Source organism: Rhinopithecus bieti, unplaced genomic scaffold, assembly GCF_001698545.2.
Source record: "Rhinopithecus bieti isolate Rb0 unplaced genomic scaffold, ASM169854v2 scaffold_2572, whole genome shotgun sequence".
NCBI lineage: Eukaryota > Metazoa > Chordata > Mammalia > Primates > Cercopithecidae > Rhinopithecus > Rhinopithecus bieti.
Genome location: NW_016804595.1, coordinates 974,914 through 999,863, shown reverse-complemented (window position 1 = coordinate 999,863; position 24,950 = coordinate 974,914). Strand labels below are relative to the sequence as shown.

Genomic DNA, 24,950 nt, shown 5'->3' with positions numbered 1-24,950 from the left:
GGAAGCTGGACGAAATTGCCTCCTCCAGTTAACGTGGAACCCATTCCCCAAGAGGTGAAGGTTCTGGAGAGCAAGGCGAGTCAGCATCTAACTGATTACGCAGATACCTGTTGGGGACGTCAGTGCTAATGGATATTTTGGTAACATTTTTTAAGGACTAACGATGCTTTTTGTGATTCAGGCTTTCATCTGATACCAAGAGCAGAATTTTGTCGGCCTGCGGGTTTTTTTTTTTTTTTTTACGAGCCGCTGCTTTTAATTGCTGTTACCTACTGGGCCCAAGTAGGCGGTGGAAGAGGGAAAATAAAGCCATTTGTTCCCTCTCCAAGCTAGCTGCTCCAGAGAGCTGTGAGTGCTCTATTACCGTTGGGAAAAGCGAAATTGCGGAGGCCTGAGGCATTTCAAAATTGAACGGGAAGGATTTTTAAACTGCCGCAGGGAGAGGCGTTTGCGAGGTGACAGCTGATGACCCTTGGGCTTTTAAGTCCTCCTCCCCTCTCTCGGTCTGCTCAGCATCCATAATCGCCTCTGGGCTCTGGGCTCTAGCCCCCTCCCCCAGATTCACTCATCTGACACCCGCCTCCTGCCCAATCCCCCTGCTTGTCTCCAGGGCTGCCGCTCTCCGCCCTTCCCCCTCTGGATGCCGCCTCTCTCTCCCTTCTTTCCCTCCTGCCAGCCACTCCTCGCGCCTTTCCCTCCCCACTTTCCTTTTTTCCCCTCATCCTCCAACCCAGCCCACCCAGCTTTCTCGCTCTTCCTCTTTCCCCTCAGATCCGCGCTCCCGCGGCAAAACCTACTCCTCCCTCGGCTCTGGTAGTCGCCAGGCCAGAGGCGCCGCGGACCTGGTGCGCGCAGGCGCACTGCGCGGCTGGCGAGCCTGCAGGCCGGGCATCAGCGCAGGCGCGCGCGGCTGGGGCTCGGCTCCGGGGCTGGCGGTCGGACAGTCTCTGGCTTGCTCAGTCCGGGCTTGGGGCCCCTCGGCGGAGGCGGCGGCACCATGTTTCTTCACTCAGTCAATCTCTGGAACCTGGCGTTTTATGTCTTCATGGTCTTCATGGCAACCCTGGGGCTGTGGGATGTCTTCTTCGGCTTCGAGGAGAATAAGTGCAGTATGAGCTACATGTTTGAGTACCCAGAGTATCAGGTAAGGTTCTGCGCTCTTCTCAGCCGGGCGCTCCAAGACTGTGGCCCCTGGTGCCTTTTTCCTTCTGTGGGGTCGTCCTGCCTTGGCTCTCCGCGCCTCGCGGGCCCCCTGTCCCGTCCTTGCCTCTGTTTTCTCCGCCCGGGGAGACTCTGCATCCTCTTCCTGCCCCCGTCACCTACCCTTTGTGTCCTTTCTTCACGGTGGGGTGTTTGTTAGATGATTTCCCGAGAGCATCCTCGTGGTCGTCCTCGTAGTTACTCCGCTGTCCCTCCGCCTCCCCAGCCCCAAATCCTGGGCACAAGCTCTTCTGACTGGTCGGGCCCAGCCCCCTTTATGCCCAGAGAGGCAGCCTCAACCCTGCTCCCTAAACCCAAGCTCCATCCCTCTCGCATTCTTGCCTTGACCCGTGCCCCAGGACCTTCCTTTGCGTCCCACGCGCCTAAATTCTTCCCCTCGCGCCCAGTGATTCGCGCGTCAGATTTCGCATTTCTAGAAAGGAACCCAGCGTCTGCAGAGTGTATATTGGCTAGATAGTTCCCAAGGCTGTTTTTAGAGACTCCAGGGTTTTGCCTATGGATAAGCTGGCGAGTCATTAAATTGGAAACTAGATTCCCTCTTGGAAAGATGTTGCAGATCCCCTTATTTTGCAGGTTAAGGGGCCGTGCGTGTGTGGGCTTGCCTGTGTGTGTGTGCATACCTGTGTTTATGCATGTCTCTCAGCAGCCGAGCCTCTTAACAGTTGCATACAAAATCTATTTCATGGTGCTGTTTTTGTTTTCTCGCTGGGTTCGGAGTTTAAGAGAGACCCTACCCTTCTCTCTCCACCCCCACCGCTTCCATGCCATTTTGAATGTTTTCAATCAATGGCTTCGTTAGTTCGGCATAGTAGAAATCTAGAATTTCATACATGACTAGCTGTAAAAAGAGGCGCAGACAAATTACACAACTGTCCTAAGAGATTTTTTCCGAATGATTATTTTATTTCTAAGTGCATCTCTTAATTATGGACTACCTATTATAATAATAATTCCCTACCATAAAATGTATATGCACTATAACACATATTGATAAAATGCATTTTTAGTATACTCTTAAAATCACAGCAGTTTTTTTTTGGGGGGGGGGTGAAGGATGCAAGTCCTGATTGCTTCTTTGTACAAGTCATTATGGAGGAAGCCTATTACTTGATTACGCTGCTATTATTTTGATCTTAAGACTACTTAAGGTTTAGATTGCGGAGGAGCATTCTTTCCCATGGGAAAAATTCTAGTAAATTTAGATTTCATTTGTGTTTAGATCCTTACCTTGGTTTTGCATTTATGATAAGAGAGTGGAAACATTTGGTAGGGATGCTATTGAAGGAGAAGATTTTGACATGTTACTGTCCTCTCTGTTCGTTCTAATCCAAATCTTTTTAGTTCTACTATCTTTAAAAAACTGAAAAAGACGTTACTTATACATTTCCCTCCTTTTTTGCGTTTAACTAATTAAGAACTCCCAGTTAGATTGATGTAGGTCACTTTAGTTTTGTACTGCATTGAAGAGTTAGGTTAAAATCATTTTGGAACAGTGCATTACTAATTCCCATTTATTTTTAGATTTCCTACAGTTATTGAAGCTATTTTAATATTCACAGAAGTAGAAATTGTTCTCCTTAGTGTTGGGAACAAAGCATATGGATCTCACAGACGCATTTCCTGCCTCATAAATTGACTGGAAAAACGGAAAATTAGTGTAGCTAATGGTGAAGAGCTCTTTGGGTTTTTTGTTGTTGTTGAGTAGTCTAGGTTTAGTTATTTTGGTTTAAGTTGCTTTTTTGGGGTTTTACGCTTCTATTAATAATTTGCTAATACAGTAATAATTGCAGTGGCAGAAGTTTTTGATTTTTAGCAGGTTTTCATGATGTAAAAAACTGTGTTAATTCATGATAATGTTTATATTGTATTCTTAGTCTTTTTGTTTTGCATAACAGAAAGGTCATGTTATCTTACAAACACAGTTAAAACCAGCCTATAGAAATGAGTCATTTTGAACATAGTGAGTTTTCTGGATAAATGAGGCCATTCTGTTGAGAACCAAATGGCTTCCATGAATAAAAATGTTTTAAAGATATTTTACATATTGCTTACTTTTAGTTATATTTTATAAGTCAGCTCTCTAATTGTTCACAGGTTGATACCCAGATGTGAGATGTCCTAGTCATTGGGTTTTCTTCTTTTTTGATGTCTTTATTCCTTTTTCTGCTCATTTGCATCTTCTTTAGTTAGCCAGCAGAAATAGAAAGGTAGTTGAAACACATTCAATATTATTCTCCATTTTTTTAAAAAAGCGGAGCATAAATTTGAAACTCTTTGCAAAATGAATTTTGTCTTTTTTTTTTTTTTCCTTTTGTGGAGAACGGGGTCTCGCTGTATTACCCAGGCAGGTCTCGAACTCCTGGGCTCAAGTTATCCTCCCGCCTCTGCCTCCCTGAGAGCTGGGATTACAGGCGTGAGCCACCGCGCCCGGCTCAAAAATGAATTTTGGATTTAAAATTGTTTGGTTATCTCTATTCATTTTCTACCTCTGGTTTTCCCAGATTCACTTATTCAGAGTTAATTGAACATCTCACGAACCCATATCTAAAGCCTATGAGGCAAAATATACTTTATCCTTTAAAGCTTCTTGCCCTGTTATGACAGCAAGGCAAAACTTTTATTTGGTAGCAATTGGTTTTAGGCAAATTGCAGAATTTTAGAAGAAACACCTGAGTTGTTTCTCTCATACAGTGGTTTGGCTGTCTTCGTATATGTAACCTAACAGTTGCTCTCTGAAAGGAAATGTTGGCGTGCGCCTGTAGTCCCAGCTACTCAGGAGGCTGAGGCTGGAGAATTGCTTGAACCTGGGAGGCAGAGGTTGCAGTGAGCCAAGATTGCACCATTGCACTCCAGGTGAGGCAACAGTGAGACTCTGTCCCCCCCGCCAAAAAAAAAATAAAATAAAATGAGTCATATATTTTGTTACTTATTTAGAAAGTCATTTATTGAATGACTAGTCTTTGCCAGGTTTTTCTAGCTACTTGGTATAGGTGAAAGGGAATTAGAACTGAATTAGAGCTTGTGTCTTTATGTCTTGATAAATACAATGGAGGAAATGGGCGTGTAGTGCATAGTTACAATACAATGTACTGAGTGTTATAATTTCACCATAAGAGAGTATGTACAGAGCTTTTCATATAAAGAAGAGCATCCAAATTTGTCTTGGGTATTCAAAGGCTTTAGAGAAGATGCAAAGTAAATTGCGACATGGAGGGTGTATGAAGTACTGAAAGAACGTTGCAGGCATAAATAATATATGTGAAGGTGGTAATGCACTGGGACACATTGCATGGATAGTATTTATAATATATTATCATTTATGTCAAAACTAAAAAATAATTGATAAACACATTTGCTTGTATATATGTAAAATATTTCTAGAAGCACACACAAACTAATAACCCTTCTAGGGTCAACTGGATGGCTGAAGGACCATGGGTAGGAGAGATCCTTTTCAATGTATATCCTTTTGAATCTTGAATTCAAAACATGTTAAAATACATTTTAAAGCATGTCATATCTAAGTTATAAGAAAGTAGGTAAGGGCAGGATGAGGTGGCTCACACCTGTCTGTAATCCTAGCACTTTGGGAGGCCAAGGCGGGCAGATCACTTGAGCCCAGGAGTTCAAGACCAGCCTGGATAACATGGTGAAACCCTGTCTCTGCTAAAAAAAATTAGCCAAGCGTGATGGCATGTGCCACCTGTAGTCCCAGCTACTCAGGAGGCTGAGGTGGGAGGATCACTTAAGGATCACTTGAGACCGGGAAGTCGAAGGTACAGTGAACCGAGATTGTGCCACTGAACTGCAGCCTGGGCAACAAGAGTGGCACCCTGTCTCAAAAAAAAAAAGAAAAAAATTAGGTAAGAATAATTAAACCAGATTTTAAAGGACGTCTCTTAAGCCTTTGTTGTGTGTGTGTGTGTTAGCAGTATGAACTATGGATTATAGAAGGCAAGGATAGAGACAAGTCTGAAAAATTCAGTTGTCCTTAAGGCCTTTCTTTCTTTTTTTTTTTTTAATGGAGCCCCTAGAGCTATTCCTTATAGGGGTGGAGAGCATAGGGCTGACTGAGAGCTCTTTGTGAGAATTTTAAAACTATGTGAACTTAAAACTATGTGTATGCATCTTGATCAAAATCTTTTTTCTTTTGGTTAATTATGGAAATCAAACTTTATTTTCAGTTTAAGTTTACAATTAAATAATATCATAAAATAGATATTTTAGTTTCTTGAATCAGCATTTTTCTAGTACTCGGGAGTTTATTAGAATGTTTACCTTTTGAGAGAGTTTATGTAGAGATGAGAAGAACCTGCACTAAGGCAGAGTCAAGGAAGGTGGACAGCAGAGGCAGGATTGTGGAGATAATATTTAAATATAAAGGTAATTGATCTTAATATGGTAGAGGGGTTGCTCATTTAAAATAAACTATATAGAATAAAAAAAATTTATATTGGAGTTCTGCTCCTATAAGTATTTTCCTTTTAAATCCCTTGACCGTCTTCTGTTTTCTTATCAGCATCCTTTTGTATGCCTATGCTTTTCTGTCAATGTGGTCAATTACCTCTTCTGGGTCTTTGCTCTTCCCTTTCAACTTGAACTCTGTCTGGAAATGGAGTTTTGCCATTTGCCTGCAACTCCTACCATTCTTGCTTCCTCTCTTATTTTTTTTGTTCTGCCTTCTTTGTCCATCTCTATACTTTTTTAAAAACTCTGTATACATTCATATTTTAAAAAATACTCTTTCTCACTATAAAATTGCTTTCATAATAGTATTTTATGAAATATATCAAGTATATTTTGCTTACTTTTCTGTCTCAAGAAAATTAAGTATTTCTTTTAGATATATTAGATAGTTTCCTGTTCTTCTGAGTTAATTTTTGACTAGTCCAAACTCTGTTTAGCTACCGTACTAAAAGAATAATGGTGTACTAAATTGGGAGGAAATAAGAAACTATTTCTTTGTTCTCTTATGTTTTCTTCTTGTTTAATTTGTACCTAAAGAAGTAAACTATCATGTCATTTTCATTTTTGATTATATTCTGTGGACAATCAGTATTGGGACTAATTTGCATTGAAGTACATATACCAAATATAAAACGAATAGTGGGGTTAGTATTTCTGTATTTTGAGTATTTGGGGAGATAACTAAGATTGCTAGTATCTTAATAAGCTAACAGTCTCTGCAGATGTTTCTGTGGTGTTATTGGCATAGATCGTTTACAAAGGGATGTTTAGGAAGGTGCACAAATGATCAGAATTTTTTTTTTTAGAACAACGAGGGTTTTCAGTAGTCATTAGCAACATTTACAGGTTTTGAAATTCACTCCATAGTTAAATTCTTTTATCAAGCACATACCACATGTACAGCACTGCTAGATCTATGTATACCTAAATAAGTAGACATTACTGTCCAATGTAAGTGGCTTCATTCTTTTTTTTTTTTTTTTTTTTTTTTTGAGACAGAGTCTGGCTCTGTCGCCCAGGCTGGAGTGCGGTGGCCGGATCTCAGCTCATTGCAAGCTCCGCCTCCCGGGTTTATGCCATTCTCCTGCCTCAGCCTCCGAGTAGCTGGGACTACAGGCGCCCGCCACCTCGCCCGGCTAGTTTTTTGTATTCTTTAGTAGAGACGGGGTTTCACCGTATTAGCCAGGGTGGTCTCGATCTCCTGACCTTGTGATCTGCCCGTCTCGGCCTCCCAAAGTGCTGGGATTACAGGCTTGAGCCACCGCGCCCGGCAGTGGCTTCATTCTTAATGGCTTCTCTCCTTTAAAATAAAAAAAGAAAAGGAGCAAAAGGGTGTATGTATACTTTACTACCACTTTTATAGATGTCTACCTTTGAGGATGACATTAAGAGATAATTTATACTAAGCTGAAAAAAAATGTAGGTGAACTACTGACTCAGTAGTTAGGTGAGCTGCTGTATTATTGGTATACAATAATATGAAGTGTAGGGTAGTTTAAAGGTTGCCAGCAAATCATGCACCTGGTCCATGAAAACTGAAATAGATACTAATTCAGTGGAATGTTTATGGTAAGAAAAGGGTACATGCCTTGACCAAGACATGGCTATAAGGTTAAGATTAATTTGTTAAGCATATTGTAGGCCAAAACATATTAAGCTGAGAAGTCAGAAAGCTGCATTATAAAACAAGTTACTTTCTTTTGAAAATATAACAGCTGAAATGTATAGTTGGGTCTGAGTAGAAGGAGAGACATTACAAAATAGTTAAAAATGGAAAAAAAGAATTGATTTGATGATGGAAAGCATTTATCATTTCTAAGTATAATTGATACTTATCCAATTATGTAACTTGTTGACATATACCATTGTCAGTGGCCATTTTGAGTAATTTGTATTGGTTGGAAATTCAGGTAGTCCTCTTTTATGTTTTCCTGAAGACTGCATGGTTCAAAATATACACAATTCAAGATTGATTCTCTATATGAATAAACTACAAGTATAACTTGTTTTGTGTATGAAGTGTGGTTTTAATATCAGTAGTATTTTTGTATTGCACTATTTCAAATTTCCTTAATTCAGAATTGCATATGGTGAGGCTGAATTGTATTAATAAAACTGACTGAAGTGAAACTACATTTTTTTTAATGTAGAAAATAGAACTTCCAAAGAAACTGGCAAAACGCTATCCCGCATATGAGTTGTATCTTTATGGAGAGGGATCATATGCTGAAGAACACAAAATTCTCCCTTTGACGGGTATTCCAGTTCTCTTTCTTCCTGGTAATGCTGGAAGTTATAAGCAAGGTAAGTCTTACTGGAAGTAAATTTTGAAAGCTATAAAATTCAGCTCAAAAATTTGAATCATATCCATACTCAGTGAATCAAATAGAGTAAATGAAATGCATGCTGTGTGTGAAGTACTGTGTTGGGCTTACAGAGAGACCAAAATATGACATTTTCTCTGAGAGAGAACACATGTGAGAAATACTTAGAAACATTGAAGACCACTTTGCTAAGAGAGGGATACTACAAAGAATAAGATGGAGTGGGATGGCATAAGTAGACGATAAAGGGGAACCCCTTGGGGAATCAGCGGAGGAAATACATTTATGTTGGAAATGGAGGGTAAAGAGAACAGAACCTTAAGCATTGATTAGGGAAATAAATCAGTGGCTAATGTTATGCAGAACAAGAGAGATTAGTTTTCTTCTTTTGGAGTTATTTAAGTGAGAGAGATTTGGAAGTACTGGGGGGAACATAGAAAGGTGAGGATAGGGAAGTTACATGTACAGATTCCAAATTGATGTTGGCTTGGAGATATAGTAGTTATTTCTGGCATAACAGCCAAGTAATCTGGCATTAATTTCGTTTTAAACTAAAACCTGCTTTCTTGTTATTTAATGGACTAGAATTGCTATGTAATGAGACTAGAATTGTTTCAACATGTGCAATTATTTATGTGTTTATTCATCTAGCACGTATCTGCAGGTATCTACCATGAGCCAAGCCATATTCCAGGTATCAGGGATCCAGAGCATATCAAGACAAAGTCCCTCTCTCATCAAATTTATATGCTTATTGGGAAGACAGCCATCAAACAAATATGTCAGTAATGTTAAAAGCTAGAAACAAAAACAGACTCAGGAGGTAGAAGATAAAAGGGTCAGGAAGTGGCTAGTTTAGATGAAGTGGTCAGGAAAGGCCATTGTGAGGAGCTGACATTTGAGGAGAGGCTTGACTGAGGGAAGGTCCTGAGGCAGGAATGTGTTTTGTGCATTTGAGCCTACTGTGACTAGAGAAGTTATAAAAAGAGATAAGAATGGAAAAGTAGCCATGGGCCATATCATATAAGCTGTGGAAAAGACTTTGAATGATAAACTGTTGGAGAGCTTTGGGTAAGAAAATATAATCTGATTTTTAAAATTAATCTTTGCATTTGAAATATTACATAGAGAGAAACACATAGAACATAGATATTTGGTTACAAATTATTATAAAGTGAACACCCATGAAACTAAAACCCTAGTCAAGAAGTAGATTACTAGCAACCTGGAAAGGACTTATGTGCCCCTTCGTGGTTAAAACTCCCTTTTCTCTTTCTTGACATAATCACAATCCTAATGTTAACATGGTAATTTCCTTAATTTCTTTGTAGTTTTAATGCAATCTATTCATTTGAGGCTGTTTTTAAATTTTGTAATATGAATATAGTCATTCAGTATGTATTATTTTGTGTCTGGCTTCTTTCAGTCAGCATTATCTTTAACATTCATCCAAGTTGTTGTATGAGCTGTGATTCATTCATTTTCCTTATTCTATATTATTCTGTTGTAAGACTATACCATAGTTTGTCCCTTCTGTCTTTGGACAGAATAAATGTTTACATTTATTGGCAATTAAAAATAATGAATATTATTCCATATGTTTCCTGGAGCACATAAACCTGTGCTTCTGTAAGATAGATATCCAAGAGTATAATTCCATGTTACAGGTTATGTGTATCTTTTTAATCTTTACTGATTGTGCTAATTTATATTCCTAAAAGCAGTATATTTTACCTTCTTTTGCTTCACGTCCTTTACAACACGAGAATTGTCAGATATTAAATTTTTAAGCAATCTGGTAGGTGTGATTTACTTTTAAAAAAAAGGTTGCCCTGGCTTCGCTATGAAGATAATTTCATTTAAAGGGCAAGAATGGAAGCAGGAAAGATACTAAAACATCATAAGTCATCAGAGAACTATAAATAAAAAATGAGATAGTACTTCATACATCCTAGGATAGTTGTAATAAAAAAAGACAGATAACAACAAGTGTTGGTGAAGATGTGGAGAAATTGGAACCCTCAAACATTGTTGGTGGAAATGCAAAATGTGCAGCCACTTTGGAAAACTGTTTGGGAGTTCCTCAGAATATTGAACATAGAGCTATCATGTGGCCCCAAAATTCCACCCTTAGGCATCTACCCAAGAAAAATAAACATACCCACACAAAAACTTGTATATAAATGTTCATAGCAGCATATAATAACCAAAAGGTGGAAATAATTTAAATGGTCATCAGCTAATGAATAGATGAATCAAATGTGACATATTCATATAATGGAATATTATTCAATAGAAAACAGGAATGAAGGACTGATACATGTTACAACATGAATGAACCTTGAAAACATCATGCTATGTGAAAGAAGCTAGTTCCAAAAGGCCACATATTATATAAGATGTCCAAAATAGACAAACCCGTAGAGACAGAAAGTAGATCAGTGCTTGCTAGGCCTAGGGGTTGGGAGGAGTGAAGAAATGGAGAGTGACTGCCAGTAGGCACAGAGTTTTGTATTTGAAGTGATTAAAAAATGTCTAATGTTAGATTTCAGAGATGGTTGTACAATATATACCAGAGATGGCAAATATACTAAAAACCATTGAATTTTACAGTTTTATATAGTGAGTTGTATAATATGTGGATTATAATGTATCCGTAGTATATGTTTTTACAAAATGAAATGGCAGACAGGTATTTTATTTGCTAAACCATATGCTACAATTTTTGTGCCACCTAATATAGGCAATTTATAATATATATTTTAAAAAGATTTACAAAACAGCAACAAGAACAAAAAGAGTGGAAGCAGGGAGACCAGTAAACAAACTGTTAGAGTAGTTCAGATAAGAGATAGTGGTGTTTGGATTAGGACAATAGTGGTGGGAATGGTGAGAAATTTCAACTGGGGATAGATTTGGAAGCTATGTCATGGAAGCACTTACTGATGGATTGGATGTCCTGTGTAGGAGAAAAAGACAAATGAACCATGAATATCTAAACCAAGTGATGAATGGATATTTCTTGTAGGAACCTTGTCATTCTTAAAATCCTCAATAAGTGTGGCAAAATGTATATGTCTTATTCTTCAAAGAATCCTGCCTTTTTAGCTATTGTTGCTCCTACCAAAGGAAAAGAAGGTAGAGAGTGAGTGATCTGTTTGCTTTTTATTTATTTAATTTTAAAAATATTTAGGTCACACTTACTGCATTCAAGGCATACAGTTGCTAGATTAGTTTATTCTAAATTGGTACTATTAATGAATTTCATCCTGAAATAGGTGGTTTATATTCGTGATGCAGGAGAAGGTTATTTACTAAGAAATTCTGAAGAAAGAATGGATGAAACCTGTAAATATTGTTTAATGTGCACTTCACTCTTTTCCTCTGCAGTTCGTTCTATTGGCTCCATTGCACTTAGAAAAGCAGAGGACATTGACTTCAAGTACCACTTTGACTTCTTTAGTGTAAACTTCAATGAAGAACTGGTGGCTCTGTATGGTGGAAGTCTTCAGAAGCAGACCAAGTTTGTACATGAATGTATTAAAACAATTCTCAAACTCTATAAGGTAAGAGATAAGTATGCAAATCAATAGTGGTGCAGCCTATCAGCACCTTTTTAAAGAGGGATTCAGTATATTTTAAACAATGTATTTGTTTATATGGAAGTTGAAGCAGAGAAGGCACAAAAATTTTTTTGTGAGAGTCTGTTGTCTTGCCCTCCATAATGGTTTTGAAGTTTAAATTTATAAGAAACATTTCTTACGGTGAATTCAGGAAGAAAAACCTTTTAAAACTTTATATCTAAATTACGAGTGGAATGCATTACCTAAAAACCGTTGGTATATATTTCTACCTTTAGCTATGACTAAGTAACAGGTACTAGGGTAGACCACCTGCATATGTAAACAACTGTAAAACTGGTCAAGATATCTGAAGCACCTGTTTTGAGATATTGGACAATTGAGCCGCAAAGCACTATGATCCCTGGAAGAAGTGAGCTCCATGATTGCTCTGAATTTCTGCCAGAAAGCATTTTCCAGACCATGGGGCAAGTAGGGGGAGATCAAGCAGGGCACATTGATATCACTTAGCTAAAGAAAGCAGAGAATTGGAATTGGGGGCTGCTGAAGCAGTATGAGAAAGAAGACAGTGAGGCAAAGAAAGGGGCTCTAAAAATGTGTGTTTTTCAATCTTTGAATGCCATGCTGCACAGGGAAAGTAGCTATAAAACAGTGGCATGCTAAGGAGGAAGTGGTGGGGTGTGTTCAATACATAGTGGTGGTTTAAATCAAGGTGCTGGCAGTTGAAGTGATGAGAAATGGTCAGATCAATGTAAATCTTAAAGGTTGAGGTAGTACAATTTGCTGGCAGATCAGATATGGAAGGGCAAAGTGAGAGGAAAAGAAGAGTTAAGGATGACCCCAAGTTTTTTAGCTAAACTGGAAAGATTGAACTGCCATTAACTGAGGTAGGAAAGAGTATAGGAGGAACAGATATGGAGGAGATGAAGAGTTTAGTTTTAGACAGATTCAGTTTGAGATGCACATTAGGCATTCCATGTATGCTGCTGTACAGGTGGAGTTCAAGGCTAGAGTTCAAGAGAAGGAGTACAGTCTCGAGATAATTACTGAGAGGTTGACAGTGTGTAGATACACTTAAAGCCACTAGACTGGAAGAGATCAGCGATGGTTTCAACAAAGCTATGAAAGAGAAGTGATCTAAGGGGTGAGGCCTGAGTCACTTCAGTTTTAAGAAATGAGGAGAGATGAGAAGGAACCAGAAACAAACTAAAAAGGAGGAGCCAGTGAGGCAAAGGGAGAACCAGGAGAGTTTGTTGTCAAAGAAACTAACTTAAATATTTCAAAGAAGGAAGAAGTGATCAACTGTGTCAAATGTTATTGATAGGTCAAATAAGATGAGGATTAAGAACTGACCATTGTAGCCTAAGCAACATAGTGAGACCCTGTGTCTACAAAAAAAAAGAAAATATAATGTATTAGCTGGATGTGGTGGTGCACACTTGCAGTCCCAGCTACTTGGGAGGCTGAGGTAGGAGGATCTACTCGGAGCCTAGGAGATTGGGGCGGCAGTGAGCCATGAATTGTGTCACTGCGCTCCAGCCTGGGTGACCGAGTGAGACCCTGTCTCAGAAAAAAAAAAAAAGAATTAAGAATTGACCATTGGATTCCTTGGTGATTTAGCAAGAGCAGTTTTGGTGGCATGTTGGGGTGAAAGTCTGATTGAAATGAATTCAAGAGTGTATGGAAGTTGAGAAATTGGAGATTTGTGTTTGTTTGTTTTGAGACAGGGTCTCACTCTGTCACCAGGCTGGAGTACAGTGGCCTGATCTCAGCTCACTGCAACCTCCGCTTTCTGGGCTCAAGTGATTCTCCTGCCTTAGCCTCCTGGGTAACTGGGACTACAGGCGCATGCCACCACGCCCAGCTAATTTTTGTATTTTTAGTAAAGACCAGGTTTTGACATGTTAGCCAGGCTGGTCTCGAACTCCTGACCTGAAGTGATCCACCTACCTTGGCCTCCTAAAAGTACTGGAATTACAGGCATGAGCCACCGTGCCTGGCCTGCAACTTGTTTTTAGAGTTTTGCTGTAAAGAAATGTAAAGTAGTCACTAAGGGGAAAGGGAGAATTAAAAGGGAGTTATTTTTATTTTTAAGAGAGAATACCAGTATATTTATACACTAATGAAAATGATCTAGTAGATAGGGAAAAGCAATAATGCAAGAAGAAAATGAGAAGGATTGCTAGAGTGATGTACTTGAGAAGGTCAAAGGGGATAGGTTTCAGAGCACAGTTGTAGGGGATGGCTTTCGCTAAGATCCGGTCTGTATTGGAGATCACCAAGGATCCACTTAATTCCTATACCAGCATATTATGACATGGCTGAAATAGTGTCCACAAGGGAAGCTCATTAGAGACTCAGTGCCCAGGGTTTTTACTGGGGACTTATCACATAGATACCCTCTGCCTGGCACATACCAAAATTCCAGCCTGGAGGACAGCAGGTGTTCAGCATAAAACATGTTGTTTGCACAAACATTTTAGACACTCTTATCAATTAGGGAATGGTGGGAATCTCTCCCAAATATAAGGTTCCAGATTCCAGCCAAGAGCCAACCTTGTATCCAGCCCATGCCAAGGACAGTTGTCTCAGGCCTCCTATGTTAACTCTTCTGCACAAGATTCAGTCTACTCATTGAGAAGAGATGGTACATAGGAAGGATCCGTGTTGGGGGTAATGAGCAAAAGTCTGGTAATGAGACTGAGGAGATTGTTGAAAATAAAAGATTTTTTGAAAAGCACTTATCTAAAAAATAAAATATTGTAATTGTCAGTGAATAAATGTTTGGAATGCTGCTTCATTTTTAAACCAAAATGCACAATAGAGAAATAATTTGATGAGATAAAAGATAACATGATAAGGTAGTATATTGCTATCACAACCGTAATCATCTTGGCCTTTTTTGGGTGATATTTTCAGTTTCAAACAAATTATCTGATTTCTTATGTCTTATAAAACCTAATAATCTTGTACATACGAAATATAATTATGCCTCAGATTACATGTAGTGTAACAACCAGTATAAACATGATTTGCTAGACCAACTGTTCCTATTGGCCCAGAAAACCAAGATATACCTGTTAAAAATGTTTAGCAGAATACAAAATAGTATGTATATACTAATTAAAACTATATGAAAATGTACTTCTGTACCTTATGGTGGGAGGTTATATAAATAGTTTGATTTTCTTTTTCCTATAAAATTGCTCATATGCAGAGAGGAATATTTAGTATTTTTTAAATACTTAAAAAAGGATTAATTATGACATGATGATTTATTTTAATAGGGTCAAGAATTTGCTCCAAAAAGTGTGGCAATAATTGGTCATTCTATGGGTGGCCTCGTTGCAAGAGCATTGCTTACACTGAAAAATTTTAAGCACGATCTGATAAATCTTCTTATTACACAAGCCACACCTCATGTTGCTCCTGTGATGCCATTAGATCGTTTCATTACAGGTGAGTACTGTTAGGTAAACATTAACTGACCTCCCCATTGTTGCTTAAGATTAAATAAATAAATCTCTAGGGCTATTCCCCTTAGAGTATACTACAGATTTATCCATGTATGAAGCAACTCGGTTGCAAATCTGCACCTCCAATTCTGAGTGTGTTTCTCTTTATATCTTTGAATTTAGGCTTATAATTGAAGCTACTGTTAAGTTTTGTCTGTCCATAGCATCTTAACATGGTTGACACGTGTTTTATAATTCTTAGGCACTAGGGCTTCCGTTTAGGTTTCTTTTTTTTTTTAAAGACAGGGAGGGTCTTGCTCTTTCTCCCAGGCTGGATGGAGTGCAGTGGTGCAGTCTCGGCTCACTGCAACCTCTGCCTCCCAGGTTCAAGCGATTCTCATGCTTCAACCTTCCAAGTAGCTGGGATTACAGGTGTGTGCCACCAGCCCCACTAATTTTTATATTTTTAGTAGAAACAGGTTTTTGCCATATTGCCCAGACTGGTCTCAAACTGCTGATCTCAAGTGATCTGCCTGTCTCAGCCTCCCAAAGTGCTGGGATTACAGGCATAAGCCACCATGCCTGCCCAGTTTAGTGATTTTTGAGGATGGTACCCTGTCTCTTAAGATGTGTTTAAGCTTCCTATGCTTTGTTAACTGTTTTAGGACTCTATCCAAAATAAGCTTATATTTAAGTAAAATAGTAGCAATGTCTAGTTTTTAAGTACAAAGGTATGCTAACACTTTATATAATAAGGTATAATTCCTAATATTTATTGAGCTCTTATTATGTTATGGGTTTTAAAGACTTCACGTGATTAAGTATTACCACACTTAATCCTCACTGCAGTCCCGTGAGGTAGGTACCATTATTATCCTCATCTTTATGGATAGAAAAAGGCCAAGATAATGTTCTTGCCCAGAGTCATGTGGCAAGAAACTAGTGAAACCAATATTTGACCCTGGTAAACTTGCTTCTGGGCTTGTGCTCTTAACTTTGCATGCTGTACTGCCTGTTAATTGAAGTATATTAACATAGGAAATAAAACCATAGATAATACTATAATCTTGCAGGAATTTTGAATGAAATGTAGGAGTTTGTGATTGACATCATCTAATCAAATAGTGATAATGTCACAGAATAAGAATTAAATGTCTGTTATCTCAGATTTTTGTTAAAAAAAGCCAGAGATTATCCTTACTGCTTATAGGAATATTATATGAGTAGAAGAAAATCTTTAGAAAGAATTCTTCCTGGTTAGTAAATGTATATAGCTTCTTACCTATAAAAATTTGCGTTATCTTAATTTTGATGAAAATTTGTTTGTAGTTAAGTGAGAAATATTTCCCGGTGACTCCAAACCAAAGTAGTTTTCTAAAGTGCCCTTCTTAACATAACAGCATTGCCAAAGAATAATTTATTTGCTATTAAGTATCTGGTGCAACAGTGATTATTATGAGGCCCAGTTTTTCTGTTGGTACATTTAAAACTTTGCCTGTAGAAGTCTTTTAATAAAGAACATCTTAATTTTAATAATGAAGTTGTTTAAATTTGTTGTAGTCTAATAATCTTAAATGACCTTAGGTTTAGGAAAAAAATTAAAGGCTGAAAGTCATAGTACTTGTCACCGTAATTGAGAACTCTTTATTTTATTGCATTCTGTGTGGTATATGTAGATGACCTGCATAGATTAAATTAGAATGACTTAAATATATTTTAAAAATTATTTGAGGAATGCACCCTCAATAGGTTTTATTGCTTTGGCGGGTGGCACTGTTCTGTCTCTATAAGGCTCAGGCTGAAAGTGATTCTTAGGGTCAAGAATCCTGTACCTTTCCTGTGATTAGCAAGTCTTTCTTCCTTATTCTATATTTATTCTTTTTATTTTACTAAGTCAAAATTAGAATGAAAATTTTAAGGTTTTGAGAGACAGAGATCCATATGACCTCAGAAGTAGATTCCCTGCTTATACTTGTTGAAAATACTGCCTTTCAGTAGGAGGAAGGAGGCCCTGCACTGGGCTCTGCACTTTGGAGGCTCCTGCTGCTCTACCCTTACCCTTTCCTGGAGGGTGAGAAGTATGAAGGCTAAGTAGCCTCCTCACGTGGAGGCTGTGTCTTTACTTCTGCACTGGGATCTAGCTAACCAAGCCTCCAAACTTTTCTTTTTCTTTTCTTTTCTTTTTTTTTTTTGAGACAGAGTCTCACTCTGTTGCCAGGCTGGCGTGCGGTGTTGCAATCTCGGCTCACTGCAACCTCTACCTCCTGGGTTCAAGCAATTCTCCTGCTTTAGCCTCCCGAGTAGCTGGGACTACAGGCACGTGCTACCATGCCCAGCTAATTTTTGTATTTTTAGTAGAGACAGGGTTTCACCATGTTGGCCAGGATGGTCCCGATTTCTTAACCTCATGATCTGCCCGCCTCGGCCTCCCAAAGTGCTGCGATTACAGGCATGAACCACCATGCCCGGCTGCCTCCAGACTTTTCTTGTCTATGTGCCCTAAGCCTGCTTCCAAGACCTGTGTGGGTCTCTTTATTTTCTTTGTTCTCCTGAGGGCAGGTATGTAGAATCCTAAGCTTGAGTTGTAGCCAAGGCATAGCTCTGCAGAAAGTACAGACAGAGCTTGCATGTGCACATGAGGCCCTTGTCATGCGGGATCCAATTGGGATGGGAAGTGAAGCACAGTAAGAGACTGGAGATCTGTTCTTCCCATGCTGCCACCATCCAGTGGCTAACTCTGAGGTGTCTGAGAATTCTTAATTTGAACCTGGCCTTGCAAGTCATTTCAATGATGTATTTTTCAAGATAGGCAGAAAAAATATATTTGATTTAACAGGTTATTAGCTGGATTTTTGACTTTTTAAACTATCTAGACATATGGCATGTGTGCCCCACTGGTACTTACATCCCAGGCTCTCCAGATGTTAAGAGTCAGTCTGCTAGGTGGTAATCTAAGTAAGTATTGCTGAGATCTTTAATAGGGGCAGCTTGCTGTACCCAATGTTTGAAGCCCTGAGTGGGATCAAATGCCAGGATAAAAATGCATTAAGTTTTGATAACCAGAAAAAGAATTGAGAAATCCCCTGCTCTAGCCTCAATTTAATCTTTGACACTAGGCTTTTTTCACCTTCAATAGACAAAGTGAAAAATTGTCTGCAGGTTCTTCCCTTTGAACTACTTGTTACAATAAATGGGTTGAACCCTAACCTGAGGTTTTCCGCAGTAGCATAGTCCTAAGACTAACGTCAATGGTATTGTCCTGATAGATTGTAAGAATTTAAATAGTGCTTGTGTGGTGGTGGTTGGCCATAGAAGAGATTTGCTAAGCCTTTTTTTTTTTTTTTGAGACAGAGTCTCACTCTGTTGCCCAATCTCGGCTCACTGCAACCTCTGCCTCCCGGGTTCAAGTGATTCTTCTGCCTCAGCCTCCTGAGTAGCTGGGATTACAGGTGCACACCACCATGCCCAGCTAGTTTATGTATTTTTAGTAGAGATTGGGTTTCACCATATTGGCCAGGCTGGTCTCAAACTCCTGACCTCATGATCCACCTTCCTCGGCCTCCCAAGCTAAGGCTTTTTAAGCTGGGACACTGCCATCATAGGAAGGGGTCTACAGCTCTTTTTTTTAACCACCTTATTGAGGGTAATTGATATATAAAATACTGCACATATGTGATGTATACAGTTTGTAATGTATACATTTAATGTATATTGTAAATGATACAATAATTTGTAAGATAATGTAAATTCTTACCTTTGGAAGAATATTAGGTTTTTCTCTTTTTGCTATACTGTGTGACTTATGAATAAGCGTCATCCTTGTGGAATGTAGAAATGTGTTTGCTTATGGATACAAAACTAGTAAAATTTGGGGTTTTTTAAATGATACCTTTAGTAACTCTTAGTATTTATAATTTTATTTAATGGGGAAGTAGGAATATGTGTAAAGATACTGATTTTACTGAAAGTAGGGAAATGTGAATAACACACTGTTTATAGATGAAATGACAAGCAAAAATTCAGTCAAATATTAATATTACTGTATAGATATCTTATTCTTTCAGGGAATAGCTACTATTTTTTAATGTCTCTTTTTTATTCCCTACCAGATTTTTATACAACTGTAAACAACTATTGGATTCTAAATGCTCGACACATAAATTTAACCACACTTTCTGTAGCTGGAGGATTCCGGGATTACCAAGTTCGTTCAGGATTGACTTTTCTACCAAAATTAAGCCATCATACCAGTGCCTTATCTGTTGTGGTAATCTTTTTTTAAGATTCTACTGAAATAGTAATGTAATAGACCCAGTAGAGCATGGAAGAAGAAATAATGTATAGCTGAGTGGTAATGACTGCTGAGTTAGTGGTGTTGGACTGCTGTATGTGCATGCATGTGTGAGAGAGAGAGAGAGGGAAAGAGAGAAAGAGGGAATATGAATGAATGAATGAATATGAATGTGTTGGGAGGGCAGAGTTGTGGATGCATATGTCTATAGGGAGTGAAAAGGATGGCCAGGAACCATGGCTTATGCCTGTAATTCTAGTGCTTTGTGAGGCCAAGGCAGGAGGACTGCTTGAGGCCAGGAGTTCAAGATCAGCCTAGGCAACATAGGGAGACCTCCATCTCTACAAAATACAAAAAAAAATTTAAAATTATCCAGGCTAATTTAGGCATGGTGGTAAGTGCCTATAGTCCGAGCTACTCAGGAGGTTGAGGCAGGAGAATCACTTGAGTACAAGAGTTCAAGGTTATAGTGAGCTGTGATTTTATCACTTCCCCTCAGCCTGGATGACAGAACAAGACTCTGACTCAAAAACAAACAAAAAAAAGTAAGTACACAGGATCTTAGAAACTTGATGAAAATGACCCTTATTTATGAGGAGTAATGATTTCTTGTCCAAAATAAGAGCCTGTTCATTGATTAGAGTTGTAAATATAAGAATGTGTGGACTGGAATGCAGGGGAATCCAGTTATATCTGAGTGTTGTACTAGATATAATCATAGTGGAATATCAAACATATCACATACTCCTGAATGTTAAACTTGAATGAAAGTTTACCTATTTTTTAACAACATGATTAGCTTTGACAGTATAAATAGTATAAGTAGAACCCTGATTAATTAATTTGCTACTTATTCTTCCCTGCTAGGGCATCAAGTATTTGGTCTTTAACTGGGATACATAATCTATGTAAAGTGAGTCAAGTTTCCTTTTAGGACTTCTTTCATGTATATTTAACCTTGAAGTCTTCAGTTAAGGTCTTAGCTTCTTAACTCGGTATACACATCATCTCCAAATATAACTTACTTCCTAAAGAGAAAATGCATAGAATGTAGTCTGCCTGTTCCTTTTGCTTTTTAGGAGATAACATTAGAAAGGCACTGTTTCATAGTTGTACCTCTTCATAGATACTTGTTTGTTTATCTCACGTACTGTTATCCTACTTTAGATTACTGTTCATTCATTAAATAGGTTATTTACTGAATGCTTGCCATACATAGCACAAAAATTATTAAGCTATTCTGCTATTACCCACCATTTTCATATAACTAGAGGAACTGGGATGTAGCCAGAATAGCTTTGGAACTAAATTAGTAAATCTGTCAAACCTCATTGTTAGAGGTATGAATGTTGCTATTTGGTGTTGAATATTTTGGTCAGATATTTGTTGGAAGTCCTCAAAAGACTAAATGTCAACTCCTTGTAAACACAGATGATTTAGTCATATGAAATTTGATGTAACTTATTTCCTGGACCTTGTCTGGAGCATGATGCTGTATTGATACCACATCCTAAAGCTTATCTTTTAAAGAACTTTAATCTTTTTTTGTATGTGTGTAGGCATGGGTGTGTGTGTATTTCCCTATTTTTTTCTAATCCATTTGATAATGTGTTGCTTTCAAGGGAGCTTGTTATCTCTGATTTCTGTATCTCTGATGAAGATATTTTACTTACGGAACTTTATCAAAGCTGGCCATTGTATAACCTAAGATTTATTTTTTAGCCTCCAGATATTCCAGTCTTTCATAAATCTACATGTATATTCACTTTAAAAAATTATTAACAAGTAACAATTTTTGAATGATTATCTCAAGAATAGTTAAATGATGTTTACATCCATTAGGACTGGAAAAATCTTTTTTTTTTTTTCATTCTCCTGCCTCAGCCTCCCGAGTAGCTGGGACTACAGGCGCCCGCCACCTCGCCCGGCTAGTTTTTTGTATTTTTTAGTAGAGACGGGGTTTCACTGGGTTTAAGTTAGAGACCATAATTGTATTAAGAGGGTTGACTAAACTGCTGTAATATAGTCCCACACAGGTAATGACACTTAAGCACAATAGAAGTTGATGTTTTACTCACGGAACTGCCCTGGGTGGATATTTAGGTTGGTGTGGTTTTCCAAGAGGTTCCATTCAGGAACTCAGGCTGAGAGTAGGCATTCCATGTTCAATGCTTTACTTTCAGGGTTGCTGCAGTCATCTTCAACCACAAGAAGGAAGAAAGAACACGAGGCAAATGTCAGACCTACAAATGGCACACATCACTCCTGCTCACATACGATTAGAAAAAACTCAGTCCTTTTTTTTTTTTTTTTTTTTGAGATGCAATTTCACTCTCGTTGCCCAGGCTGGAGGCAATGGCACAATCTCTGCTCACTGCAACCTCCACCTCCAGGGTTCAAGCGATTCTTCTGCCTCAGCCTCCTGAGTAGCTGGGATTAGAGGCACACGCCACCATGCCCAGCTAATTTTTTGAAAATTTTTTAGTAGAGATGGGGTTTCACCATGTTAGTCAGGCTGGTCTTAAACTCCTGACCTCAAATGATCTGCCTGCCTTGGCCTCCCAAAGTGTTGGGATTACAGGCGTGAGCCACCACGCCCGGCCTCGGTCACATATTAAAGCAAGACAGGCTGAGAGCTGTAGTCTAGCCAAGTGTGCAAGAAAAAAAGAATGGATTTTGGTAGACATTTAGCAGTTTTCAACACAACAATCATGAGCAACTGATTTTTTAATTTGTGTTGCCTTTCCTTTTTCAACTCTAGCACACATGCATTAATTAAACTGAATGAAAGTAAACCAGCTTTATATTCTTGGTAATGGTAAATGCTGTCTACTAAGAGTTCTTACTCTACTGACCATTAATGTAATTTAAGAACGACAGTGAACTCTGGTTGTCTAATTTTTTTTAGTAAACTATCAGCCGTAATTTCTAAATATGTCAAGTACTTACAAGTTCATCAAGTAAGCTGTAGATTCCTCCCACTTCAGAACTTGGAACCCAAAGATACATTATAGATAAAGATACTTTATAGAGTTCAAGGGCGATAGTGATTCCTTAGGAGTTATACATATCTATTTTTTCAGTTCATTTATTAAAGAGACATTTTAGGCCTCTGTAAATTTTCTGGCATCTATGCTGTTAGTCTACTCTTTTCATTTTGTTTTGACAGTTCTGGTGATGGCAGCTCCTTGTCTCTTTGATGGTACATAAAGAGATGCTATGAAAAATAAAATCAGATTTACTTAATGAGCCCCTATTGTGTGTAAGATGCTATTCACAGAGAGATCATTATCTGGTGTGAAAAGGAGTGCTGTGCCATTGTTAGGAAGCCTTCTGCAAATACTTAATTTTTTAGAAGACTTTTGTCCTTGTATCTATCTTTTATTAGTTGTATACATCCTACTCAGCTAGGGATTTTCTTTTTTCAAAATATATAAGCCTGGACCCCACTTGGGAAAGTCAGATTTGGTAGTTTTGGAATTGTGATCAGGCATATTTGGTTTGAAAAATCTCCTTAGGTCTAGGTATTTCTTAGGTACACCACCGATGAAGGAATAACATCTTAGAATCTATCAAGTGGTAGTTTAGTCAAAATTAAAATTACTAAAATGTCTTTTGTAACTTATGCATCAACTGTGATTTATTAAAGAATCTTAAACTTGTCTCTCATTAGAGTAATAAAAAGTCAGACATTGCCGGGCGCGGTGGCTCACGCCTGTAATCCCAGCACTTTGGGAGGCCAAGGCAGGCGGATCACCTGAGGTCTGGAGTTCAAGACCAGCCTGACCAACATGGAGAAACCCTGTCTCTACCAAAAATACAAAATTAGCTGGGTGTGATGGTGCATGCCTGTAATCCCATCTACTCCGGAGGCTGAGGCAGAAGAATCGCTTGAACGCGGGAGGCGGAGGTTGCTCTGAGCTGAGATCACACCATTGCACTCCAGCCTGGGCAACAAGAGCGAAACTCCATCTCAAAAAAAAAAAAAAAAAGAAGTCAGATATTAAACTTTAGGAAAGAGTCTGTGGTTGCTTTAATAATTTTTAAAAGGTAATTTAAACTTGACAAACCAGGAGTGATATTTAGAAAGAGTTATGTTTTATAGAGGAAAATTCTAATGTATTTGGATCACCTTTTATAAGAATATCATTTAAAAATATCTAGGCATCACAGTATAGTGAGACTATATTATGTGTTTCTAAATATTAGCTTGTAAGAATTTCAAACCTTTTAGAGAATAACAAATGTGTTTTTCATAAGTTTGATTATTTTTTTCTTTTCTTTTAGAGTTCAGCAGTGCCTAAGACCTGGGTCTCAACAGACCACCTCTCCATTGTGTGGTAAGTTAATACTTGTATAACTTATTTTGACAATGTGTCATGGTCCTCTTTCTCCTCAATGCAATAATTTAATTGGCTTGTTAACTTTTTTTTTTTTGAGACAGAGTCTCACTCTGCTGCCCAAGCTGGAGGACAGTGGTGCAATCTCAGCTCACTGCAGCCTCTCGCCTCCTGGGTTCAAGTGATTCTCATGCCTCAGCCTCCCAAGTAGCTGGGATTACAGGTGTGCACCGTCATGCCCGGCTAATTTTTTTGTATTTTTAGTAGGGATGAGGTTTCACCATGTTGGCCAGGCTGGTCTCAAACTCCTGACCTCAGGTGATCCACCCACCTTGGCCTCCCAAAGTGCTGGGATTGCAGGGATGAACCACCGCGCCTGGCCTGGTTTGTTAACTTTCTTAGAACTTCATCCATAAATAAGACTATGGAAGAAATATTAATTGAGAAGCTTGGAACTCTAATCTTGGTTCTTGTTTCAGTTTGACCAAGGTCCTCGTGACAACATGTAAAACAATCTCCCAAAAACCCAATAGCATTAGTCTCAAATGAAGCTAACATCAAATACCAAAGTTTTTGAGTTTTTCCTAGTTGGGTGAAATCAACTGTGCTTTTAGTAGGACTTTGTGAGCTTCTGGCCAATCACCATATTCAGATTTGGTTAATGGAGCAGTGACTATTCTAGGGAGCAGCACATGGAAAACCAAGTAGGAATTAAATTTATCCATATGGGTCAAGAAATAGGCAGACCCTGATATATTTATCTCATTGTGTTTCAGCTTAGAGATTCTCTTTTGACTTTTTTCTGGCTGTGCAAGCAGTAGTATCGCTAGAATGACATACTTCAGGCATATAAAGATGGGGTAGATAGTACATCTATGGCTAGCTAGGTGAGGGGATTTAGGGAAAACAGAAGGACCCTGAAAATTCTGTCAAACATCCAGGAAGATTTAATTTGCTTTATTTTTATAGGTTTCATATTTAAGATATGTGCTTAATAAGAATGATTTGTTACGTAATTTTTGAGTTTAGAGCACTAAAGGAAACTCAGATGTTCCACTAAACAGTAGAATTGTGTATATTTTGATCAAAAGTGTATGTTTTAAGAAAGTTTTATTTGTAACACTTACTTTGTTCCTTAGGTGTAAACAATTGCAGTTGACTACAGTTCGAGCATTCTTTGATCTTATTGATGCTGATACTAAACAAGTATGTATTTTTAAACTAAAAATTATTTAAGTGAAAGCTTTTACTTTGCTATATAATTTACAGCC

The 24,950-nt window shown here is 38.4% G+C and overlaps 1 protein-coding gene across 1 annotated transcript in view; it reads left to right on the top strand.

The window, feature by feature from the left end:
• The first annotated feature begins 659 nt into the window (after nucleotides 1-659).
• The window catches only part of PGAP1 (post-GPI attachment to proteins inositol deacylase 1), an 86,310-nt gene continuing 62,019 nt past the window's right edge, over nucleotides 660-24,950 (top strand). Inside the window, 7 exon segments of the mRNA XM_017869303.1 lie at nucleotides 660-1,144; nucleotides 7,839-7,992; nucleotides 11,403-11,578; nucleotides 14,881-15,052; nucleotides 19,158-19,315; nucleotides 23,627-23,679; nucleotides 24,819-24,885. Coding sequence (XP_017724792.1) covers nucleotides 998-1,144; nucleotides 7,839-7,992; nucleotides 11,403-11,578; nucleotides 14,881-15,052; nucleotides 19,158-19,315; nucleotides 23,627-23,679; nucleotides 24,819-24,885 — 927 coding nt within the window. The 5' untranslated portion in view covers nucleotides 660-997.